General features: G+C 41.1%; 1 protein-coding gene across 1 annotated transcript in view; it reads right to left on the bottom strand.

The window, feature by feature from the left end:
- PTN (pleiotrophin) overlaps positions 1-26,910 on the bottom strand; it is an 81,729-nt gene that overhangs the window by 10,308 nt on the left and 44,511 nt on the right. Inside the window, exons 2-4 of the mRNA XM_075755735.1 lie at positions 15,958-16,061; positions 14,284-14,463; positions 11,805-11,966 (exon numbers count right to left, since the gene is read on the bottom strand). Of these exons, the coding sequence (XP_075611850.1) occupies positions 11,805-11,966; positions 14,284-14,463; positions 15,958-16,060 (445 nt within the window). The 5' untranslated portion in view covers position 16,061. The remainder of the gene's footprint in view (positions 1-11,804; positions 11,967-14,283; positions 14,464-15,957; positions 16,062-26,910) is intronic.

Genomic DNA, 26,910 nt, shown 5'->3' with positions numbered 1-26,910 from the left:
TTTGCAAGCACTTTAGGACAACCGCAGTTTCCTTCACTTCACACTACCTGATTAATGCAATATTTGCAAAGACAGAGCTGTGGATCTGTGCATCACCTGTGCATTGGCTACAGGGAGTGTGTTTGCTGCAGACAAGTGCCACCATAATATCAAGAGCCACTATGATGAGATGACCTGACCAGATGAAATCCAGGTTCACACCAGCTCACGCAGAATTTTAATCTGAATCTACTCACTGCAGCATCTGCTTTAAAGCTAAGTGGTCCAGTCTTTTCAGTGCTGAGCCAGACACCAGTTGGAGGTATGAGCTACCTATAGTGGAGTTCAGGATCCAGAGAGGAAGGAACAAAGCAAAAAGCAAGATGAGAACCCTGGATTTCAGGAGTGCAGACTTTGGCCAGTTCACAGACCTGCTCAGCAGAGCTCAGTGCCAAACTGCAACAGAATTATCCCACACACCACATCTGGCTTGCAGGCCACAAAACTGGAAACATCTCAAAATAAAACTTTATGAAAGGTATACAAATACATTTGATATTTACAGTTAAACACATTAATTTAAATACATTAAATGCCTTAGCAAAGGTATTTCTCCTACAGATAGCACTAGCAGGGTCAGCACTGACGTGGGAGTGGGTGCTATCGCTCGCCATCTCTCAAACGCTTGAGGCGAGCAGCTGCGCAGCACAGGGAAGGGACGAGGGTAGCTATTTGCCTGCGGCTTCAGGTGCACTGTGCGTTAGTGCCCCAGCCAAACTGCCCTTCCACCTCCGGCGTGGCTCAGCACACAGCCACTCTGAGGAAAGCAGGAGCTATGCCTTCTCCACTCTGGACTGGGCTTCCTTCACCCCAAGGAAATACTTAGCTTTAGCATGCCTGTGCATCCTTGCAGCAAAACAAAAGTACCGAGGAGTGAGCTACGTATGCTCCAGAGGATTAATGAGGATGACAAAACAGTCCTCAATTATTGTGTCTGTTTTACGGCATACACTTTCCTCCTTCCCTCCTATCCCACAGCGAGAGGCTGCCTAGCAGTGCTCTTGCTCCGATGGAGGCCAGGAGCCTGGACCAGGCACGTGCAAAGAGCAAATTCAGAATACCCGGCAGTCCCTGCAGGGCACAGCGACCAAGCACTGCACAGCCACCCTGTTCCCCGCTGGAACCCAGAGCGTTTCCAGCAAGTTAAAAACACCCATGTAGCATTGTACAGATAGCCCTGCAAGGGCAAACTGCGCCAGTGCACACACACTGGATTTATCTAATCACACATCACCTGAATAACCCTATGAATAGTTGTATGCCTAAGAATTATTCGCAAGATTAAAAGGTGGGTGGTCATGGATTAGCACTGGACCCACCAGTCTGTGATGACCAGTAACAAAAATTCCAGTAAGGATCTTACCAGTAAAGAAATTAATTTGATAAGCAGGAAGTTTCTCTATGCAATTTGGAATGACAGAGAAGCCCTCTTTAAATAGTCACCTTTATTCTGGAGCCTCATTCTTACTATGCAAGCAGCACAAGAAAGCAATTATGTCGAACAGAAGCCACATACCATTTGAAGCCACTCTTAATGTATAAGGCACAAAAGGGAGGTAATTACATTTTAATGGAAGCCAAGCTTTGTAAGCCAAGATTTGCAGGTATTTATTTTCATTTGTTGAGAAGGTGGTAAAAATTCACTCAGGGCACTGCTGAACTCCTACATATAAACATTAAGCAGTGTCCCCAAAAGCAGTATAAATCATTTGAAATAACAAATCAGCTGTGCTGATGGAAAGTTAAGAGACAAAAATTTCAATGCCAGGTGTTCAGGGGACAGTTTTCCCAGGAAACAGCACTCAGCCCCACTGAATATATAGAGAGGCAGGTTTTCTAAAGGGCGCTCTACCTCTCACTGGGGCAAATTTTCCAAACTACTGATTGCTATGGTGGAGAAGGGCAATGGTGCAACTGGGTGCAGGGCACTTTTGAATTTTGGGGATGAAATGCCAACCCATGCGGAAGGGAGTAGTCTTGACTTTGACGAAGCCAAGGATTTTATCCCTCGGTGAAAAAAATATCACCCTAAAAGAGTTTCATCCTGCTCTCCAGGAGCTGAAACTGTACTATCCTGTGATTCCATGACTGTAGAAACAAATCCCTTGATTTCTGAGATTTTTTCTGCTTCTAGAGAAAAGAACCTTTCATGGCCATCTAATTTCTTTTCCTCCTATTTTCCTGCACTATATACAGCATGTATGTATTTCAAATGGTTTAAAGAAGGAAAAACTACATTACGATAGCAATTTTGTTCCAAAATTAATTCTTCAAAAAGCCTCTTTGAGTAACACAGTTCTACTGGATGGAAAAAAAGCAATACTCCACTAGTTAAACAGCAGTAGAAGGCATGTCTCCAATGAATCAATGACTCTGATGTGACTTTTACTTCATTAATATATTACAATTGATTATATCCCCTATAACTTTAGCTCTGTGCCGTTTAACTACTTTCTCTAGTTGTCTGTAAGTGTTTCTCATTTCTTGACTCTTCCAGTCACTCCTCTCCAGCAAGTTTGTTCTGCTTCTCACTTCGCTAAATTCCCATTTTGGATAGACTTGGATTTGTTCCCAGTTGAACACAAGATGACCCAATTCAAAACCTAAAGGGTGGAGCTGCACCGTGTAAGACAGGAAGGCACGCTGCAATGTGTGTTTATGAATGGGGATCAGCTAGATTTATGACTGTAACAAACTCTAACGGATCTGACAAAGAAATGGACCAGAGCGCCACTCATGGCAAAAAGTTTCTCGTCATTTTCTTTCTCACTGGAATTGCAAGAAGAAATAAAAGCAGGGAAAAATTAATCCAATTTATTCTAAAACCATCCACAAAGCTCTGAAACGCTCTTAAACAGTCAGAAGCGATTGCTTAAACTGACATTTGAATGAAAGGACCTAAAAAAAGTTCACTTTTAACATCCTTACATAAAACTCATCAGGAATTACCGGAAGTTTTTTTTAAGAGGTAATTTGTGGAAGCCAAGGATTTTAATCAGAAAAGTTTAATTTTGGTGATTTCCTCATTCAAAAATTTAGGAGAAAAACTTTCAAAATTGCCTACACAGAGACACACGCATTTTCTGATTTTGCCAGATGGCCTAATTGCCAAAGACAAAGATCAGGAAAGTTTAATCTCATTTTCTTTACGTTTGAACCACATGTATCTAAGATTTTAGATCCTTAAGACAAATATTCAGAAGGTTGCAATGGATAAACTTTTCACGCGAAGCTTGTTTTGCAATTGGAGGCTGCTGAAGGGGTCTGGCTAACAGGTAAGTGATTTCCCGAAGTAGCTCACTTTGCTCTCTTCTGTGTCCTGCTTCTTCTCATCTGCCACTGGTACATTTGTACTGCTGCTTCCATAGGGTACGGACTTTCTTATTGTTCTTTGTCATGTTCTACGCTCAGCACAAGAGAGGACCCCGGCTCAGCTGGCTCTTCAGCCCTCTGCCTATGCTGTACACAAGATCCCTCTTAATGCTGGCGAGGCAGGTGTGGGCACAGACTGATACATCCAGAGTTTACTCTGCATGTCTGCAAGAGACTTCTGGAAACAAAAGTTATTAATGATCCATTTGGGGTTTGACATATACCTATATAGCAAAAAGATCACACATTGAGGCAGTTTATATGTCAAACTGAGACCTATACTGTATATAAATATATATTATATTATATATAAAAGCTATTTAACAGAAAGTTATTTGTGATACACTGTGCATAGAGACCCCATTTGATTTAGTTTTTGAAAACCAGGAATGCACATTTCTCCGCATTTCTCGGTTGTGCTTTCTGCATCTGCCCCAGATGGGATCTACCCTCTGGGCAAGGGACAGGGGCATGGCTTTGATCAGTGCTCCACACTCTGAAAAAGTCACAAACTTTCGTAGTAAGCACAGCTAGAAGAACAGATAGAGAGATGGTGACGTAGAAAATGAGATAAGGAGAAAAAAGAAAGCTCGAAAAGAAAGGAAGTGAAGAAGTAGAAAAGGGAAGGAAAGGGCAGAAAAGAAGGAACAGGGCTTTCTCTCTGTTTCACTGCTGGGAACAGTAATGAGTGTAAACATTTGCTGATGGCATATCTTTTATCACAGCAACACCCACAGCTTCAGGCATTTTCACGGCTCAAGGGCACTGACTACTGCCAAGGAGGCTGGACTGCTCTCGCAAGCCAGGAAAGTGAGACAACGAGCACGTAACAGAATTGGCACACACAAGGCTATTTAAACTTTCACCCCCAAAAGGACTGTATTAAATCCTAAAAGAAACTCCTGCAGGCAAAAGAGGGTTAAATAAGAACATTTGTTTACATCCAGTTTTTCATCTTTTGGGGTAGCACAGAAAAAAAATAATCTGAAATACAATCGGGGGTGAGAAAACATGGAGGGCTAGGTTCCCCATGGAACTTCCCAACCTTTTTCTTTTCAAAAACACCTGTAAAAGCTGCAGAACAACTAAAACTTGAAAAATACTACTTTGTTTTTTGTTTTTTTTTAAAGATTTCTTTTTCTTCCTCTCCTACAAGCATTTCCCAGCTCCCTAGAATCAGGGCTGTGTCAATCAGATCGATATTAAGTTATGATCTAACGATGCATTCAAAATATTTATCCAAACAGTATAATTTTTCAAAGGTACAAAAGCAATCTCAAGGGAAACCACAGTGCAAAGCCTCCAAGAAATATAAGGAAATGGAAGCAGAAAAAAACACCATTAAAAGACATCCAAACTTTATTAGTTATGGGCTGCACTGGCAGCTTACTAGCAGCTTGAGGCTGGTCCACGCTGTAACCACCATTTCTTATACAGCTTACTCTTGTTCCCACTTAAATTGAGAAAATCTTATTTCCTCATGATACAGCAGCAGGAGCCAAATCACAGAGATGTGTCCTCACAGTCTAAAGTTTCCAGTGAGTTTTCTTCATCTTGAAATAACAAGCCTTGTCCTCAGACTAGCAAGGGGCACAGGGAAACGCAACCAAGCATATAGTACCCAGTCTCACCCCCCCTGGACCACTGTTTCTTCTCTTGGTTTTCATATTTCTCAGCTCCATAAGGCATAAATTATTCATGGCAAAAACTGCCTCTCACGATGTTTATGCGATGCTTAGTACAATGGCACCCTTTTTCAGCTGAGGCCTCTGGGCACTCATGCAATACAAATAATCATGATGATAACGACAATAATAACAGCCAGCTATGCTGTTCCCACTGGGCACCCACTGCCAGTGTCTGCCCCGCAGAGCTCAGATCACTGTATTTCACTGCAGGCTCATGGTCAGTGCAGAGGCCATTCTTCAATAAACCTGCCTCATCCTTTAGAGCAAGGGAAAAACTTCCCAATTTTGCCTTTCAGGTTTTTGTTTAACTATCACAGCTGTTTCCTAATATGAGAAAATCCCTCATTTTTGTATCTAATTAGTTTGAGCAGATCCTATTATTCTGCCTCCTGTAATACTAATTATTACGCTAGCTGCATGCCTGCACGACTAATGAGTTACATTAGAGATGGGGAATTCTGAAACCTACGGAGAGAGATACAGCATCAGTGTGATACCAAAACAGGAGACACCAGCATCTTTAAAACAAAAGAAAATCGCAGTCCTAATAAGTCATTTCTTCTCCCCCTGCATCCCCTCCAGCTACTCTTCAGAAGGAGACATTTTGCTGCTGCACAAAGGCAAAGTTGAGGGAGGGCACCCCAGAAAAAGCAGATTGCCCAGCATGCAAAATGGAGTGGGCCACAGTTGGTCCTTTTGTCAGTGCAGCACCCAGTTTTTCTGAGCAAGGATAGCAGCTTATCAGGTGAGCAATTCACTCAGACATCACTGTCAGCTGCTTGTGACAACCAGCAGCCAAGTCACCCTGCCACAGCACAGTCAGTCTGTCCTGGCAGTGCGCTGCGAGTAAGATGTCCTGTCTGCAGGCAGAAACCAAGGCTGCAACTGTAGTGCTCAAAACCCACATTGTTTTCTGCTCTGGCAGCAAAATAAGGACGGGGATATACCTGCTCATTAACAAAGTCCAGCTCTATGTTTTGACATCGAGCTCCCTAAGAAGACACAAGGTAAATCAGGGTCAACTACTGTCTTAAGTCCACTGAGATTAATAATGTCATAATCAAAGACCCCACTTAAAGACTGTAGTTCAGACACTCACCTTGAAGTAAATGGTCACATTCTGATAATTGTAATTGTAGACTAGGAAAACAGGGAGCAGCAGCTACTAGTCAGAGCATGGAGCCAAGAGTCAACAATTCCTGAGTGCCTGGACCGGCCACTGATACTGTGTAAACCTGGAAAATCATTTAGCCTTTCTGACTTTCAATTATTACTTTTCTTTAAATTGTACTTCCTCAGCTCCAAGCAGTGATAGGAGGATTAGCTAATTGCTACCTGTAAAAGATTACTAGATAAAAGAAACAACACAGTGCAGATTATTTATATTGCACTAAACTCTTAAGTAAAGCTCTTCAAAACAATATGAAATTATTAAAAACACAAGGAGTGTAGTCTTTCCTCCACTGCACTAGCATGCACACCATGCCAAACACAGGGAACGGCACTGATGCCTTGCTAGACTCTCAAATGCTATACCTGATCTGCATTACAGGAAAGAGATTACAACCATTAACCAACTTGGGTAGATCTTGCCTTCAAGTGAGAAACCTTTCCAAACACCACGTGTTGGAGAATGCGACTTTGGACGCCACCCCCGATTATTAAAGAAAACAGTGGTGTAAGCAGTGTTAATGTTTGCCAACCTTAGTTGGAATAGTTTTCCTATGTGGCAAGGACTGAGCTGAGCCAGGATAAGTAACTCACAGATCAGATACACTGTAATTGATAAAAAGTTGGAAAGGAGATTTATTAAAAAGAACTAAGTACAGCTGGGTGAAAAAGCTTGTCAGAGAAATAAGGAGCATAATTCAAAAGATGAAGGGTACGTTGCAGAAAGAGCAGGTAGAGTACTTATTCTATTTAATTTTTATCTCAATCAGGACAATAAATAGCTAAAAGTACAAGAGATATGGGGAAAGAGAAAGGAAGAATGAGACTGACGGAAAGAATGAAAAAAGAAATAAAGCCTATCAGGCAAGCCAGCTCAATAAAAATAAATTCCTCCTCTCTCAGCAGTTAAAGCAAAAAGTTTCCTGAATCCTAACAATACCCATTCTTTTACTTTCTGGCTGGCTGGAACCCGAACAACCCATCAATCAAGTTTGGGTGGCCGTGAAGTAGGCCAGATGGAGTATGTCGGAAGTGTTTTCTGCTCTTCAGCGCAAGCTGGCCATTAGAGCAGCCACTCGACAGAAGTGCCTGAGTCTTTCACATCTGTCAAGATAGTTTAGGGAGACCTTGAACATCCCCGGCCTTGCAGACACTGATTAGAATATGCAATTGTGTGTGCTAGAGGAGAGGTGGCTGCCTCCACTGGGATTTTGTGATAAAAATTATCCTTTCATCCTTTCCAGCCTTTTGTGACAAGCTTTCTCATGACCTCATTTGTGTACTAAATACACAAACCCATGGTGTCTGCATATCACTGTCACATTGCTGAAATCTCTCTGTCCAAATGCACAATATTCAGAACAGATTACAGTTTCTTGTAAGCCCAAGACCAAGCTACTGTCTTCCAATCTGAGAACACCTCAGCAAGCCTATGGAGAAAAGAGCTCATCAGAAATCCAAATAAAATTCAAATTCCTGATTCACCATCTGCTCTCCCCCTTAAATCCGATACACAGCAGAATTTCTCTAACAATTCTCCTCTTGCAAGCAGTGAGCTCCAAAATGTCCAGTGATGCAGACTACAATCCACACTTCTGAGTCAGCTGTTCAGAAGAAAAAATTCTGAGATAGAGCAATTGCTAATAAGGAAAAAATACTTTTTTTTTTTTTTAAAGTTTCCAAACTAATGAGAGTGCTTCAAAAAGATTTTAAGGCTTTTCTATGAATGCTGACTAGTAATAAAATAAATCAAATAAATCCATAAGAAACACTTAGATCGCTAGTTTATGAAGCAGGAGGCATTGATTCCCAAGGTTTAATGAGTATCTCCTGGTTTAGTTTAGCAGAATTTTTGCCACAGCTCATAGAAATTCTTGGAAAACCAAAATATACTTTATCAGCAAATGTGCAAAATGATAACCCTTGGGATTTTTCTGCAGGTATAATTTTCCTTTCTGATAAGCACAGATCAAATTTCTATGAAACAGCAGTTGTGTTCCAAATATTTAGGTGAGAAGAAAGACTCAGGATTCATCCTACCAGCAAAGTTACTGCGTGTTCATAAGCTGGAAAGAGGGATAAGCAATAGGAGAGCAGCAGTTACAGATTACATCAATCTGTTTGCATTTTTCTCAAAGAACAGAGAAATTGAGGAGGAACGTCAGACACCAAGCCACACTAAGTAAATGTATCTGGTGAAATCTGATACACAATGCTTCATTGGGCAAGCCTAGATGAAACAGTCTGCCTTACCCACATACCTTCTTGGGTTCTTAACCAATCACATTAATTAACTTTTTTTAAAAAATATAAGAGGTAGGGAGAACTGTGAAGGTCTCAGATACAGATATCTGCTCCACATACAAGCAGTGATGAAAAGAAAATATATTGAGGGTTATTTAGTGGGTGTAACGAACAATAAAGGAATTATTACAATGATATTTTCTTTTTCAACGCAAATCTGTAGAGGACATGCTCGGAACACTGTGTAGAGGCCAGTCTCTTCATCTCCAAAATGATTTAGAAATAATAGAAGGAATTTAGGTAGGTCCAGCAGAGAGCATACTTATCGTGGATAAATTGTTATACAACAAAAAACTTAAGTCAGAGGTCGTAGCTTTAAAAGATGGCAAGTGACAAAAGTAACAGAAGATATATAAAACTACAATTGATTGGAGAAGCTAAATAGGGTCTGTTACTTCACCCCATTGACAATATGAAATCAAAAGGAAGAGTGATATAATGGAGAAGTTACAAACACAACCTAACAGAAGGAAAATTCAGGGCACAGGAAAGGGGGTTAGTCAGGAAAAACATTAAAACAAGCCCTTTTCTGAATATATTTTTCAGTGCAATATTCTTAGTCAGTTTACATCTGCTTTTGGTACTCCCAACCTGTCAGAGATGTATTCAGTGATGCAGCTCTTGAAGCATACACCAGTCAGAAAGGTAAGCATTTAGCGGTAGAACAGATTCCTGTAATCAGTAAGCACCTCACTTCCCATTCTGCTGCCAGAGCTCCAAAATGCCAGAGAGCCACTGCCCTGCTACTCCAGGCAATCACAGCAGGAACATACGGCACTTGATCAGCATTTACAGGTCTAGCTGCACATCAATAGAGACCTTATGCAACACTATGCCTCAGAAAAAATTGCTGCTTTCAAAGAATGTATCATATGCTTTTCTCTGTAGTCTTGAACCATTGATGCAAAGCTATGGTGAAAAGGGAGCCTAATATGTACCTGCAGTCCATTCCAAGTGCTCAGACAATAATCTAGATCTTACTTCTCACCTCCAAAGAATTAATCTGTCCTATTATAACTGTAGATTGAATACAGTTTAATTTTTCCTTTATCTAGATGTGGGTGGGGACTTACCTCCAACCTGTAATTTCCTTCACCTCAGGAAGAAAACAAATACTCTTATTCCAGCTGACATGTCAGCACTCAGATTTTTAATTCAGAAATAAAGCTCAGTAGGGCACAACATTTCACACAGTACTAATCTCCTTGACCTAATTTCTTACTCTAGTTCCTCCTACTGCTGCCAACACACTGTCCGGTGTAGCTCCTATGCAGTTATGCCACAGATCTGCGATTATGGATTTCTTATCTTTAGCTCAGGGCCCAGGCAGGCTGCAAGCGTGTGACTTCCATGCGTGCTGCTCCTACTAATGCCAACAGCAGATGAACGAGCAGGTGGCATGCAGGAAGATGCCGTGAGATTTCTAATGCCAATCAGGAGAGCAGAATTTCTGCCCACAGTTATTATGATCACAACCTACGTTTGTACCTATTTCTCCTTTTGCATTCCTGCATTTCCTAATTAAGTCGAACCACATAACTATGTTTGCTGCAGTCAGCGCCAATCCGAGTTTGTCTAGCTATAACTCACTCATATCCGGAATCAGTTATGGTTAACTCCAATCCAGCAATTTCACAAGATCTGCCTTTAAAACTGTAACTCGAAACAACCTGTACCACCCAACAGCACTGCTCTCATGAAACGATGCTGCATCAATGCTCTGCTTCGTCTCCCTCTCCCCTCTTCCAACAGCCATTGACAGAATATACTGACAGCGGGAGCAGAACAAGGCAGAGGGCTACTAGTGGCTCGAGTGGCAGCGGCGTTCTGGCAGCACAATACGAAGTTTCATTCAATAAACTCCAAAAGTGACTTGGGCATGGAAATTTACTCCAAAATAACCCAAACAAAACAAAGTCCTTCCACCCCAAACTAATAAACATAAAATCACACAGCTCAAAGCCTTTCCTGCATTCCCACCCAGTCACTTCCATCCCCAAATGATGATGTTTATTGATGCCACTCAACCAAGTCAGTGGTCCCTCAAAATCTAGTTGTATCCTTTCTACTTCACAGCTTGTCGTTATCTACGCAGGTCTAGACTTAGTGATTATCGGATAACTCCACGGATGGTGTGCGAGGAAGACCAGTTACAGCTGTACTGACTGCAAAGCAGCTGGATGCATGTGCACACAGAAAGCATCTGCAACCCCATCAGACGTGTCTCTGGTTGCACAAGCAGAGCAGGCCACCTGCAGGTATCCCTCAGATCAATAGTGCACCATTATCCACAATTTGAAAATTGCTGGTCCAAGTTGCACCTGTCACTCCTAATCACATTTGTTTTCATAATTATCCAAGTATTCAGAGCCTGGAATGTGTTAAAGCTAGCTGGTTTTAAGCAAACAAATGCCAGGGTAGCATAGCTTGTATAATCCACTTAAAACACATTACTTGTCTATCTCAAAAAAGATCTCACAGTTTTAGCTCCCACTATAAATCACCTTACACACATAACACCTGCTACTCCAACAAGAGAGTACATTAAAAGGCTTTTAATGATTAGAAAGAAAATAAGTCTATCTAAGGGACATCTGGAAACACAAATGCAGGGCATATGCCTTTCTGTGTACCAGGAATTGCACTGTCACTCGTGTTTAAATGCAAGACATATACATTCCATACTCTCCTTCCTGCTATCTTTGAATAAAGAATATATAATCCCAAAGATGCTGAACATCCGCATACCCTCTTTTCAGTGTGCAGTGAACAGAACATCCCTTCAATACTACCTGTCTAGAAGGAAAGCAGTCCCTTTTTCAACTAGTCATTATTTGATACCAAAACAAAACCTACCTAAAAGGTGTCTTTATCAAGATGATACCTTTTTGTGTGCTATTACTGGCCTGTTCCCATCAGCAGGTGACTTATGAAAAGCATCTGTACTTTGGAGGTCTAGTGAGCATCAGCAAACTGGTAGCAGTACAGGTGGTCTAAGGTTAGAATTGGATCTCTAATCTTCAGCTCACCCCTTCTGTGTGAGATGGCCTTGACTATGCAACTCAGGAATATTGTCTGCCTGACAGCTGGGAGAGAGGAGCAGTGCAGAACTGAGGAAAGGTCATGAAAGGACAATCTCCTGTACTACTGAGTTCCTACTGGTCACGTGGGACACCACAAATCAAGCAATTTATATGAACTGGTGTGTAGTTTTCAGCAAATGGAATTTACCTTGAGGTTTGGGTTTGGTAAGCTTCCCACAGGGCTTTGAGATTGTGACAGTCTTCTGGCAGTCAGCATTATGAAGGGCTCTCTTTAGGTTCCCAGTTCGAGTCTTCAAGGCAGTATTCAAGTCACATTCTCCCCAGGCCTGGAACTGGTATTTGCACTCTGCTGCAATGAGTAAATAAATGGCAATATGTAAACCAGAATGACTGAGTGTGAAAATATAAATCATAGAATTATAGAATCGTTTTGGTTGGAAAAGACCTTTAAGATCATCAAGTCCAACCATTAACCTAGCACTGCCAAGTTCACCACTAAACCATGTCCCTAAGCACCACATCTACACCTCTTTTAAATACCTCCAGGGATGGTAGCTCAACCACTTCCCTGGGCAGCCTGTTCCAATGCTTGATAACCCTTTCAGTGAACAAATTTTTCCTAATATCCAATCTAAACTTCCCCCGGTGCAACTTGAGGCCCTTTCCTCTTGTCCTATCGCTTGTTACTTGGGAGAAGAGACCAACACCCACCTGGCTACAACCTCCTTTCAGGTAGTTGTAGAAAGCAATAAGGTCTCCCCTCAGCCTCCTCTTCTCCAGACTAAACAACCCCAGTTCCCTCAGCCACTCCTCATAAGACTTGTGCTGCAGTCCCTTGACCAGGTTTGTTGCCCTTCTTTGGACATGCTCCAGCACCTCAATGTCCTTCTTGTAGTGAGGGGCCTAGAGCTGAACACAGTACCCGAGGTGCAGCCTCACCAGTGCCGAGTACAGGGGGATGATCACTTCCCTACTCCTGCTGGCCACACTATTCCTGATACAAGCCAGGATGCTGTTGGCCTTCTTGGCCACCTGGGCACAAAGATGGCTCATGTTCACCCGGCTGTCGACCAACAGCCCCAGGTCCTTTTCCGCCAGGCAGCTTTCCAGCCACTCTTCCCCCAGCCTGTAGCGTTGCATGGAGTTGTTGTGACCCATGTGCACAACCCGGCACTGAGCCTTGTTGGACCTCATACTGTTGGCCTCGGCCCACCGATCCAGCCTGTCCAGATCCCTCTGTAGAGCCTTCCTACCCTCAAGCAGATCGACACTCCCACACAACTTGGTGTCGTCTGCAAACTTACTAAGGGTGCACTCGATTCCTCATCCAGCTCATTGACAAAGATATTCAAGAGAACTGGCCCCAGGACTGAGCTCTGGGGAACACCACTTGTGACTGACCACCTACTTGATTTAACTCCATTCATCACAACCCTTTGGGCCCAGCCATCCAGCCAGTTTTTTTTACTCAGTGAAAAGTATGCCTGTTCAAGCCATGAACAGCCAGCTTCTCCAAGAGAATACTGTGGGAAACAGTGTCAAAGGCTTTGCTAAAGTCTGGGTAGACAACATCCACAGCCTTTTCCTCATCCACTAAGAGCATCACTTTGTCATAGAAGGAGATCAGGCTGGTCAAGCAGGACCTGCCTTTCATAAACCCGTGCTGACTGGTCCTGATGTTATGACTCTAATAGGATATCATGGAGACCCCGTGCTTGTAGGCAAAATGATCGTGCAACTGAAGAAAGGAATCCCAAGAAAAATTTAAAGATTATTTGCAGTGACAATTGCAGCCTCCCCCCCCAAAAAATACTTTAAAATGGAATCTCTTGCTTTTGCATGGATATATATTATTGACATGTAAAGGAAAATACATTCAACTATAAAGATACAAAATAAATAAAAGAAAGAAACAACACCAGTGAGAAATGTCATTCATATTCTATATGACTGTTCCTCCATTTGTGTGATGTCAAAGGTTACCTAATAAGGATTGAATAGTTTCAAGAGCGCATGTGCAACTATGAACTTGTCAAGTCTGAAACTGCTGCACTGATTGCCTTGGTAAGGTCACAATGATGTGAAAGCCGTACAAGCCATTCACTAGAAAAAAAGTCAAGTTTGCAAGAATAATCAGATCTGAGTCCTGGACAGACATCTTGTCCAGGACAGATCTGATGTAACTTTCTGAACTGTTATAGAGGAACCTTCCAAACTAAATAATATAGATGAAACACACTGGTCTTCATTCGCTGCTTTCAATACACACACTGGTAGCCACCCATGCCCCATGCTGCAAATCACACATTGCAAGGTCACGGAAAGCCTGTCTGTGGCAACTTCTGCAGACATTCACAGTTGTGAGAGAACACACGATGCTTACATTGCTGCCTTAGCTAGGGTTGTACACCACAAGGCAGCAGATTTAAACACACTGCTGGAACACTGAGTTTACAGTAAATATGTTACATGGACTCTCTGCAGAAGAGCCGCTTTGCTCTGAAGAAGCTGCCTTCTGATGCCTTACATGTTCTAGCTGTGATGAACTTGAAATACAGAAGTAGCCCCTTAACCATGACATTTGCAGAGCTAAGCAGAAAATACAGCTTTCTTCTTCCACACCTAAGTAAAAACAAAAGCAAATCCCTCAAGAGAGTGATGCTTACCTCCAAATTGCTTCTTCCAGTTGCAGGGAATCTTACACTTCTGAGTCTTGGTGGTTTGTTTGCATTCAGCTCCAGTGCGAGTGCCCTCGCGCGTCCCCAGGCCACAGTCACCACTGGTGGGCACACAGACACTCCACTGCCATTCCCCACAGTCAGACTTCTTCGCCTTTTTCTCTGGATGAAGACAAGGAATCAAACCCAAGCAAAAGAAGTGGTCAGTACCCAGAGCCCATGGAGAAGTTCCCTAAACTTCACTGAACAGTCACAGCACCTGAAAGGGTGAATAAGGAAGACATTCATAAAACAATCGCTTCAAAAGCAAAAGGTCTGGCATCCTCTTCACAGTTCTGCAGACAGGTCAGACTCTTTGACTCCAAAGCAGGGTGGATTGTTCAAATTCAGTTCCACTACCGTGTATGCTAGTCCACTTAGATATTCTCAAGTGGATTCTCCTCTTCAGAATGGGGAATCATCTAGCAACCCTCAGAGATCACTGACCAAAACATGCAGGAGCACTAACTCAGAAACGACACTCCTCTGTCTCCAGTAGCTGATGGCATGCAAATGTTTTCAGTTCCAACTGAAGTACTACACACTACACAGATTAGAAATGCATGTGTTGACGTTGTGTATCAGAGGATTCGAGCACCTCCAGGGAACAGCTGTGGGATACAAATTTTCACTTGGTATACCATGTCACATTTATGTCAGAATATGATCAAAACTCCAAAGGCAAAAAAAACCTACATGCAGAAGCATTCTCTAAATGCTGTTAATACAGATGGGTTTGTTGCTCAGGGACAAAAGTAAGGATCGTGATTTCATTTAAATCCTTAAACCCACGTCTGATGAGAAAAGACAGCAATGTTATAAAACTGAAGGGTTCACAAAAATAGTTAGGCCCCCAAAACATCATAAGTAACTTTAACCTTATGTAAAATTATTTTCCTTCTAGCTCTTGTGTATTTACTTTCACATTTTCTCGTATTTCCATACAGCCACAATGGTTAAAACACATTTTTTAATGGGAACACTAATTCTGATAGACTCACAGGTCATATTAACTGGTGTGTAAGTAGCCTGTAAATAATAAGACCTTAAGAAAAACACTGAAAGATATATTCCTTAAAAAAATGTCAAAATTGGGTTTGACAGATATGAATTTTCCACCCCAGGCCTGTCTCTCCTATAATGAGGTGTGAGTTGATCACTGACAGAAAGCAATTACTGCTGGACGTCTGGCTGTCTGTATGCAGCAGCGAGTTAGTTCAACTCTTTGTCGGAGGATTTCCACATCACACAGCATTGGCGTAGCGTTGTCATATACAACACTGAACGAGCGACATGATAACTGCTCTTTCATCACTCCTGTTTGGTTCTCCCTAAGTCAAGCATGAACCTACTCCAGAGCAAATTTTAAGCTGCCTTGCAATACCTGCGATAAACTAAGGACTCCAGTCTCCAGGGCCGTCAAGCTGCCAGCTTTCATGGAAACTACTTTCTGTTTTCCTGTTTAACACAGAAAAACACGTCATAGCCACAAATTCCTACCTTGTATGTCAAAAGGTTAACGAATGACCTGAATTTCATAACAAAACCAGAAGCATTTGACATTCTCCCACACTTGCACTCTGTCTCGAGGATTAACTCTGATTACGCTAGACCTTACCTGGTTTTCTTTTTTGCCGGCCTCGGTGGTACTCACAGCTGCCAGAATGAAAACAAGTGCCAGGAGGGCAGCTGTGAACATTCGACGTTGCTGTTGTTGCTGTTGCATTCTGGGGATTAACAAGAGAGAGGAAAAAAAGGTTGGTTAGACTGTAAAAAGTGGGACCCCCATCTAAAATGTTGCTACAGCGTTTTTGGGAAGCTCTCCTTCAGGGCCACAAGACACAAGCAGGTCAAACGTAATTAGCCATGGGGAGAATGGGCAGTTACCTTCATTCCAGAGAGAATACAAAGATTTTTAACAGTTATTTTCCAGCCTGTGTATCTAATCCCTTATCTACATCACTGATACAATGGATGAGTTTTGCCACAAGAAGTTCAGTAATTATTGTTCATCTTCAGGAAACCTGTCAGAGAATCAAGGTTCCTGATGGGCCGGGAACTACTCCCTTCTTTCCTGACCCCTGGCTGTGATTTATTGTGTAAAACTAAACATAACATATACCTTGTGTTTCACCTTAACCGTTCATATGAGGTAGGGAATGCTACACTGTCCACTTTGCAAGGTTCAAGTTCTTATTAGGCTTACTTGACATCTGAAAAGAGCTTCTTTCATGAAAACTTGTATAGATAATACATAATGTACTATCTTAATTGTCATTGGCATGTTACTACCTACCTTTTCCTTCCCCTCCAATTAGTGTCTCCTCCTAATATCAATTAAGCTAATTACCTGAAATGCAAAATAGGCACAAAGATAGGACTTCCACACACAGCTAAAGGCCATCCATAGCATGCTAATGAACCCAAAAACCTGGATTTGGGAAGCAAATATTCAGATATAAAAAGGTATTAAAAACATCTGCTTGGTGGTGAAGCATCAGTTATTAGCCAATCACCAAAAGTCATTCAGAGCTGGCTGATTTCAATGGCTTACACACATATTTCCCTTTCACTTTGCTATAATTTTATTGTCTCATTTTGGCATTCTTGACTTAAAAGAAGGGCCGTAACAAATACATATGTTAAAAATAAGCAACTTCCCCATTTCCCAGAGACATATCTCTAGTAGACAGCTGGGTACCAAGATGGTGGAGTGGAGATCACTCGTATGGAAAGTCTCCCCAGCTTTTTTTTTTTTTTTTCCCAACTAGGGACCATGACATTCATCCTATGCCAGTCCTCTGAGGAGGTGTCAACACTGCTAACCACTAGGATGGCCTTAAAAACCCCACTAAACTGATGCTACAGAGAGTTTAGAGGGAACCTGAGCTCATTTTGCTGAGCACAGCAACCTTAGGGAAGAAATAATTCTCACCATGAACAAAGAACAAAATGTATTTGAAATTTAATTTGGCGCTCCTCAGTATTCCCTGCTGGCAACCTCTTATGCAAAAGCAACATAATTGTAATTGACATGGAAAACAGGAGAGGAATCCCAAACACAGAGACTTTTAAGTATTCAGCTTTAATAACACGCTAGAAGCCAGATGAGAAAATTTAATAGTTTCCTTTAAATATAGTTCATGTGAAGATTGCAAGAGACTTGGCATTCAAATGTCTGAAAGAGCTGTCATTAGCCCCAGTTTGATTTACTTCAAAAGAAAGTATCATTTCCCGTCATGAAGAAGGACCACCAGCAATTCCAGTGAACTCAGAACCCAGAAACTAGAGAGCACGAGTCCTGCATGAGCTTGGGTTTGGTTTTCCCTTTTTTCTGCTACGTGTTTACACTTAGAGCCTCTCATGTTTTACAGATAATGAAATATATAAAATAAACAATAAAAAAAAAAAAATACACAACCTGCCTTTTTATTCGGCTTACCTCAAACTGGTTCTCCATAACCACAGTTGCAACACTGTTGAGACACCAAACTTCCCCTCTCAGCCCCATTCTCTTGGAGAAACTTCACCACCAGTCGCACCACACCTCATCTCACATCCCACTTTCACAACAATTTATCTTCTCACCTCCTCTCTTCTAAACAACTCAGCAGACTCCCTCGTTGAAGGAGTATTAAGCACTTGTGTGGAAATATATGGAGAGACAAATTCTTCCACAACCTCAAGACACCATCCCAGCACGCTGTCTGGGGATGTGAGAAGCTGCAGCAAGGCAGCATCGGGCTGTGTGTTGCACAGGATGTCGCCACACAAGAGATGCCTGCAGTGGGCTTAGGGCTCCCTCCTGCATCCCTGCTGCCCACCCCAGGGACCTGGGATGCGGTCACACGTACCCCAGGGGCTGAGGGCAGTCACCAGGAGCCCTGGATAACTGCTTCTAGGGAAGCTGCCTTGTATTAAGTTGAGAAACACTCGAACTCAAATCTGATCAACATTATTTTCAGCAAAACAGGCAGGGAAAATAGTTGAGTTTTGGAGTCTAAAATGTTCCAGAAGCCTTATAAACAAAACCTTACAGAACCTTAATATAGCATGTTTTCCTAAGACTCCAAGTCTCCCTACAGCCAACATACTTGCTAAGTAGACTAAGGCAAACACTAAACCTGCATATATATATCTATATATATCTCTCCCTCTGGCTGAAAGAGCCAGGCTGCTTCCAGAAGTGCCTTTACTATTAATTACCAACAAGTGAAAAGCCATATTGTACAGAAGGAGGCCTTGCCTCACAACACACCTAGACCTCAAATTTGATGTAACCGGGGTGACTAAAGAAAACTGCATAATTGTTTTGCAAGTGACAGATCAGCAAGAACAGGTGCTCCCACAAAATTACAAATGCCACTGACAGCCTATATACAGTACCTATTAAATATAAGATTTTTTTTTAGTAGGCCAGAAAACTCCCACCCACCAATAAACATTTGAGTTCAATCTTCAGTTTTCCTTGGAAATATTTCAACTGGCCATTAAAAAGATGGATCAGGAGAAAAAATTGTCAAACTGGACTGGTTCGTGAAAACAATATATTCCACTGAAAAAAAACTTTATCTTTTTTTTTTTTCCCAAAAAAAATTGTAGGTGACAATTTTTCCTTTTCATTAGATTCTGTGATAACATTTCTAGCGCAAACTTTGGTTTAAAGAACTGCCAAAAAATTCTAATAGCAATGAAAAACAAGTGTTTCATGACATGCAAAATGTTGACTTTTTTTTATAATGACCCTTCTATCTTGCACCAATGGTAACAATTAAATCATGTGTCATGAAAGGAAAGCATTTCTAAAATCCTGTATGACAGCCCCTAAACAGAGCATGGCATCAGCATTTAAACAAATGGTAGTGGCATTTACAATCAACAGGTGGAGACAAATATAAAAGAGAAGGAAAGAAAAGAGATGTTTGGGGTGAAACTTCAGAAGAGAGAAAAGGTAAAGAGAGAGAAAAAGAGAACAGTTTAAATGGCGAGCTGGAACGAGAGCAGAAAAAGAGAGTGAGTTATCATGAAAAGAGCACCAAAACAGGAATGGGAGCAGTAGTTAGTGATGGTTAAACACTAAACCAGAGAGTGTTAGGAAAACATGACGTGTATAACGAGGTAAGAAGCGAAGCCCAGCTGAGATGCACCATAGCAAGTGGCTTCTGCCAACAAAAATGAGGCCCAGGAATTACTTCAGTCTTACGGTTGATTTCACAGTCAATCTCTGCTTGGGAGTAAAAAAATGAAAGGAAAATTAAAAAATGGGAGCCGATCAGAAAATTAATGACTTCATCAACTATACATCCATGGGTTCAATTGCACGTTGAGAACCAGAAAGAGAGTCAGGAAGAAGTCACGGTACAGTTGCAGTTTAAAGGACTTTCTGAGTGGAGCTTAAGCCTCCCATTCCAAATCCCTCACTACCCCCAACCTGATTTTACAATTGCACTCATCTCTCCTGAACCTGATTCATTAAATCATATATTACAGTATACAGTACAGTCCACATGACTAAGTGTACCAACTCTTTTGAGGAAATATCTATCCTATAAGCTAAAGGAGGGTCGATTTAGATTAGATGTTAAAAAGAAATTCTTTACTGTGAGGGTGGTGAGGCACTGGAACAGGTCGCCCAGAGAGGTTGTGGAGGGCCCCATCCCTGGAAGTGTTCAAGGCCAGGTTGGATGGGGCTTTGGACAACCTGGTCCAGTGGAGGGTGTCCCTGCCCGCAGCAGGGGGGTTGGAACTAGATGATCTTTGAGGTCCCTTCCAACCCTAACCTTTCTATGATTCTATGGACTGCAGCACAAAATCCCAGCTCTACCAGAGACCCAAACCAGTATCCACAGAGCACAGCACATGCAGACACTTCTATTTGGATCCAGAAGCACTACAGACGCTTTCATGCAGTGCCAGGCTTTGTCTAACAGCCCAAGAGAAAAAATTTACTCCCTCCAATCCAAGACCTTGCAAATGCAGCTTGCTTCCTTCATACCCAAGTTGGCAGCCCAAGGTGGCCCAGCTGTTTTCATGCTGTGCTCAGTAGACCTTTGGGTCTCTGTTACCGCAAGTCAAGCTTGCTGGAGCAACTCCATCTGCACTCATGCAATTAACTTATGCACAGGTTCTCCATTTCCCACATTTGAACAAGTCTTTCCCGAACACAAGCATCCAACAAAGCAATTTCAGATGAAGCTCCATTGGTGAGCAAGTGTTTATTTTTCATAGCCTTACTGAAACTAGCATATGCGGCACATCCTAGGATCACATATGCCTTTTGCAGGTGGCTTTTTTGCTGTTAGTAACTATTACTCACAAGCCCTTCCCTTCATCTGTTCTTTCCAAAGCTACTGGCATGGTCCCAGATTACAGAAGCAAGTATTTTATTATTAGTCCATATGAGTGTAATCTCCCACTCTGAACTATCAGGTTTTCTCACATGATTTAACCCATCCATACCGTCCAGCTATTCCAGTATAATATGCCAAACATCAGCTGTGTTAATAATGCTGTTACCCTGCAACCTTGCACGTACTGCAATGCTGTATGTATTGTCATCGCTAATGACAGGCCAGGGGCCTTGTAGTGAGTTTGCAAGGCCTCAGGACCGAGGCTTGTCGAGGCTTGCTCTGTCCGAGCTTTCCTTGGCCTGTCTGCAGCTTCGTCACATTTGGTTTAGCTGCAACAGCAATTTTTCTAATTGACTAACTAGCTATGGCTAATTTGATTTACTTTTCTTCATCATTGTACGGAGCTACTCAGGTTTTACAACTCTATTATAATAATGCACTATAGAGAAATACAGGACTGGTATCTTAGCAAAGGCCTTGAGAAGTGGAGACACGGGGTGCAGCGCAGAGGAGCACAGGCATAGGATACACAAGATGGGCATAGGCTTGACAATGGAGACCCTTCAACTATAAACAACTCACTGATGGTCAGAAAAGAGATGCAAATCTGGAGCTGGACAAAATTGGAGTAAGAAAGAGAACACAGAAATAGTTTCCAACATATCTAAAAGGCGCCATATATAGTAACTTTGGACATAACATGGGAGCTGCAGACCAATGAAAAAAAAGCAAAAGGCATAAAAGCACGTTAGCAAACGTACAGAACCAACCCCAAGTTGATCCTAAAGTGACAAAGAAGAAACCATCAACATGAACATCATATTCCTGGCAAAGGACTCAAGATGCTGACAGTCACCATAACCATCCCTACCACCAACACTATAACAAAACTACCAACCTTAGGGCTGAGAGGAGCTGGGGAAGCGTCAGCATAACATTAGGAAAAGCAGTTGAATCTAAGAGTATGTATAACAATTTTAATTGTGGTGGTGTTATTGTTCTTATTATTATAACATCTGCATAGACATATTCCTTCTCTGTAATAATTACATTTACACTAATGATGATTCTTGGATTAGACTGTTAACATTTCAATTACACTAATTTTTTTACTTCATATAAATATATATAAAAGGTATGGTTCCTCTTTGCCCATAAACAATATTTTGAGCATAAATATGAGCCCCAGCTTTGTCTTTTAGTACACTATCATTTTCATCCCATGATCATGAATAAATAAAATGCATCCCAAAAGCAGACTTCAATTCCTACAGCCCATTATTTCTCTTCACAACACTGCTTATTTTGAGTACTCTTTAAGCTCCTTACCCATGTTAGAACTACCTTTTGCATTAATCTCTCTCTTTTTCCTGCTTGAATGAATAATTTCTCATCAAGTCCCACAACAAATACTTTAATAAATTACAGTTTGATTAGTGCCAGATTAGTCACATCTACAAAATCAGTTTTTAAGTGAGATAGTTTGGGAGATCAGTCTCATTTCAGTAAATACATGCAGTGTTTAATGAAACTTAGCATTTACCTCCACCTCTTAAATTACTCTCTTATTCAAAACGTGTTCTATTTTGCAGTCCATCGAGGGCAGATGAACATGTCTGCAGTTACCTGGATCTGTTTCTTTCCCCCTCTGGCAGCAAATATTGTATTTGCTATGCTCCAGTTGTACAACAACAGGACGTATTTGATGCATGTTTTTACAGTCTTAATGAATCTGAAATGTCAAGTGCCATTTTTGCAGTACTCCGAGATGGTAACACACAGTTTTTCCTGTAAAAGAGAAGTTAAAAGCATTCGGTTCTTAGGAGTTTGACCTATGTAACATCTGTGGAAACTTCTGCTTCTCCAGGTCTCTTTCTCCTTCACCACCTGGTGCACGGCCCCATGTCCTACCTGATCTCCCATATGGAAAACCGAGGCAAATGCTCACATACTTTTGGAGCCAGACCTTTGTGATCTGTAATCTTCCAACTGTACAATGTCCCCCCTCCCCTTGCACACATACACATTTCCTTTGTTGTCTTTATTTGCAGGACTCGGGGAAAAAGTAAAATCTAGATTTGCTTTTCATTTCCCTTGCAAGATTTAAGTCAGCTTGGTTTTTGGTGAGTCTCAGGAATGTGCTACTTCTGGACTTCCAAGACACTACTTGCTTGGATGATCAGTACCATCTTCTTAAATTCCTGCAAGCTCCTGACAGCACTTTAGTAGGCTGCTCCCCAGTTAGATTTGGAATTCCTCTCTACAGGCTTTTTAACCCCTCTTTTTTCTTGAGGAAACAAATTTCTTCTTTTTTTTTTTTTTTTTTTTTTTACTTTGATAAAAAGAGATTTGAAATAATCCTTTACTAAAAATCTTGCATCGGTCCAACACACATTACTAGTTTACTTAATTTCTTAAAAGTCAACTTTTAAAATTGAAAACTTTAATTAGATTTATGTTCATAATCATATGTAATATAAACTGAATCAGATTGTTAACACTTGATATTAGTGGTTATTTTTAAGGATGAGCTTTAAGGATGAGTTGTAAGATCATACTGAATTAAATTCTAAAATAGCATCAACTTTTTATAGTCCTATGGTAGGTAGTGAAGAAATCATATCCACAAATAATTAGCCCCTATTATTATTAGCACCATTTACCTTCTAATCTAAATTTGGAGAGATAAACCCTTCTATAATGAGAGATCTTATTATATTGTTCTCATACATAACACTACAAGGACTTCTAATTAAATTCACATCCAACTTTGGGTTGACACAAAAACAGTAAATATTTTTCCATACTCTTCCAAAGTAGTTTTGAGTCATATGAATCCTATCTTATGCATACCAGGAGTTCTTATTTGTTTACACAGTGTATCATTAATTTCCATTACAGCTATATCACTTTTACTCTGGTTTCTATCTTTTCCGGACCTTCAAGTCCTGTCTACCAGTCACGATTACCATTTCAGAGTGTGTGGGCTATAACCCAATAAAATCCATCTGCAGGTACTACACCTCTTTCCAGCTTCTCCAATTCATTGCCCAGGCCACCTGCCCCCAATATTTCTCTCTGATCTCACTCAAATGCCTTCTAGGTACCAGCTTTTCATTAAGTGTCTTTCCACCCCGACTACTGCAGTTTTCCACTGCAGTAATTTATTTCTTTGTCTTGGCTACCCTGCCACTGTAATTTTGCTTCTTTATCTAGTGCTAAATCTTATTCACCTTATTTTTCCTTCCTGTGTACTAAAAGTAGACATGGAAATCACATACATTTCTCTGTATGCTTCCTTAGGAGTAAAGATCCCCAAACTCCCCTCACAGCACAAAGCCTTGAGCCAACTTGCTGATTTTCATCATTTAGTTGCACCTTCGTGGACTGAACAAGTGCTGTGTTCATTTCTACAGAACAACTACTATAGCCTTAGTAGTCTAAGCCTAAAAGTGAGCCAAGTTTTAAGGAAAGAAAGAACCTTTAATTATAACCACTGATTGCTCAACCAAATGATACTATCTCTGGCTGAAAAAACACACCTTATTCTCATTTCTAACCATGGTTATGGTTCAGAATTATTTTATTAAAGAAAATCTACTAGAATGATCATGAAACACTGAGTTTTCTTCTTTGGACAAGTTCAGTAATGAAATGATATTTTACCCTCATTTGGGGGTGGGGAGGTTGATCAGCATACCAAAAAAAAAAGAAAAAAAAAAGTCATCACTAATTCAGAGACCTGCAGTTCCTGCAGTTCTGCCCAAAGCAAATCTGTGTGCTCATTTCCCTTACTCCCTTTACTTCTCCGTCGGGGATTGGTATTCTCTTGTGATACAGTAAGGAAATTTCAGGAGCTGCGTCAACAACACTGAACAGTGGACACCGGTGATCTGAGTCTGTGTGCTAACAAGTTAGTTCAAAACGGTGTAGGAAAACCCCAAACCCTACTGAAAAAAGCTCCCAGCATTTCAGCTGCAGGACAGCTGGGTAGCAGGCTCGGCATCTCAGCGCCCAACCTCGAGGTCCCCGTTCCAACACACACGACACCGTGCAGCCTGCCGGTTGCTCTGTCTGGCAAAATAATAGAGAATCAGGGAGTTTCAACTAACAGGTGCTTCTCAGCTTTTCTTTTTCCTATTGCCTCTGCCCCCATGCAGGAGAGGGGAAGCACTAGCTGGTAGGGAAGAGGTAATTGCTTCCAAACTGAGCCAGTACTGGAAAGAGTTGGGTAAGCTGCAATTTATTCAGCACTATAGTGGCAAATTTAAAAAAGAATAAAATTGAGTTTAACCATCTGTTTCTCCCTGGCAGATCAGCCAGGGAGAAGCAGGAAAACTCTAGAAGGCTGAAACTGTATTTTGCAAACTCTTTTTTTTTTTTTTTTAAATCAGCAGTTACTCTCAGCTACAGCACAGCATACCCATAATAACAAGCCAGATTCAAACAGTTAGCTAAAAAGGAAAAAAAAATCATAGCATGACCCTTCTGATAAGCCCAAGTCAAACACATCACTTCCAAAATTGCAGTGTGCAGCTCGGGGACAACATTTTTCAATATGTAATCAACTTCATGTTCTCTTTTCAACATGGACATCATTAAAGGCCAGAAAAAATAAGCATTGAGGCCAGCAAGTTATGCCAATGCTATAAAAACAAGCAGGGAACCAAGAACTGCATGACTGAAGAAAATTATTGAAACATAAACAACAAAAAGTCAAAACCAATGATCAATTAACATGCCCCATCTAGCTTTGTTCAAGTAAATAAGCTAAAGTAATTAGTTAAGTTGTGGATAACAGTTCCCCTAGCCTTTGATATTTGCATAGTTGATTGTATGTTTGTCTCTCACATCAGGCTAAGGCAAACACACATGCTGTGGATATTTTATATTTCTAGCTCCCCAGACATAAATTAATAGTTTGAGTTGATAACAGATACCCCTGGGTACATTAATTCTGCCTTTTAGTGCTGAGCATAATTTAGACTGACTCAAGACTCAAGAAAAGAGCTGATCCAAACAAATACAGACGGAACATTTCTTCCTTTCTTCCAAAATGTTTTGCCAAAATTAAAATGTTTTATGGGAGAACATAAATTCCAACAAGATGGCAAGTTTTGGAAAACATTTTTATGAATTAAAATAATTTTCTTTTTCTTCATTTTTACTAATACTAAACTGTATACCCTTCCATTAAAAATGTAATTTTACATAAGCTATAGAAAGTATCCTACTGTTTCTCATACATAGATTCTCCAGATATTTCTGCAACATAATATCAGACCTAGAAATCTAAACCTGCATTTGGACCTCTCGTTAACCAGCTCCATGTCTCTGGGAGCACTAAGAGGTGTGCAATTCCTTCATTGCAAGTTTTAAGCAAAATTCTCCCAACTCAGGACATTATAGCCTTCATCCGATCACAGAAGGAGGAACCAGTTTTTGTTTGTTTGGGGTTTTTTTGTGAAAGTTTAGCATTCATGCCACAGTATTGTGAGCAAAAAATATAATGGTAACAAATAGTTTCATCCTGAAAGAAGAAGTGTAGCAAGTGGAAACACAGACCTAAACAAACCTAACAGGCAGTATGGACGGTTAAAAGGCCAGTGAACTAAAAAAATCTAAGAGAGATGGCCAAAACTCTCCAAAGGGGATTAAAAATTTTATGCTTCTCTCTTTCCAAGTTTCCAACACAAGATTTTACAAAAGTGATTTATTTTCAGAAAGCTTAGGGAACACACCTAATACTTTTAAAATGTCATAATTGAAAAAAAAAAAAAAGAACAAAACATAAACCCATTCAGCATCAGAAGCTGATGCTAAGAAATTAACCATGACAATAAAAGGGTGAAAAAACATGCTGTCCTTTCAAGAGAAGCATATTTATTACATGTAAAAAGGGCGGTTGCTATTTTCTCTGTTGGTCCCCAGCCAGCGTATAGAGATCATGTCCTTAGCCCTCGCCTTCAAAATTTCTCTTAGAAACTACATCGTTGAAATGAGCATCACTGCTGAAATCAGTTTTCTCCCCTCCTCTCCCCGAGCTCTTATTTCACTCTCACCCACAATGAACACATTTTCTTCCTCTCTTTTGCTCGCAGTGGGTCTGAGCGAGTCAGGGCTCTTGAGCGATAACTAATACTGACTTCTGCAACTGCCTCTTCTATTAACCTTCCCCTCCCACTGCTCTAGCTGAGATGCTGAAGAAAACAAAACAAAAAAACCC

The sequence above is a fragment of the Balearica regulorum genome, chromosome 1 (genome assembly GCF_011004875.1).
Source record: "Balearica regulorum gibbericeps isolate bBalReg1 chromosome 1, bBalReg1.pri, whole genome shotgun sequence".
Lineage (NCBI taxonomy): Eukaryota > Metazoa > Chordata > Aves > Gruiformes > Gruidae > Balearica > Balearica regulorum.
This window is presented reverse-complemented; position numbering and strand designations above follow the sequence as displayed.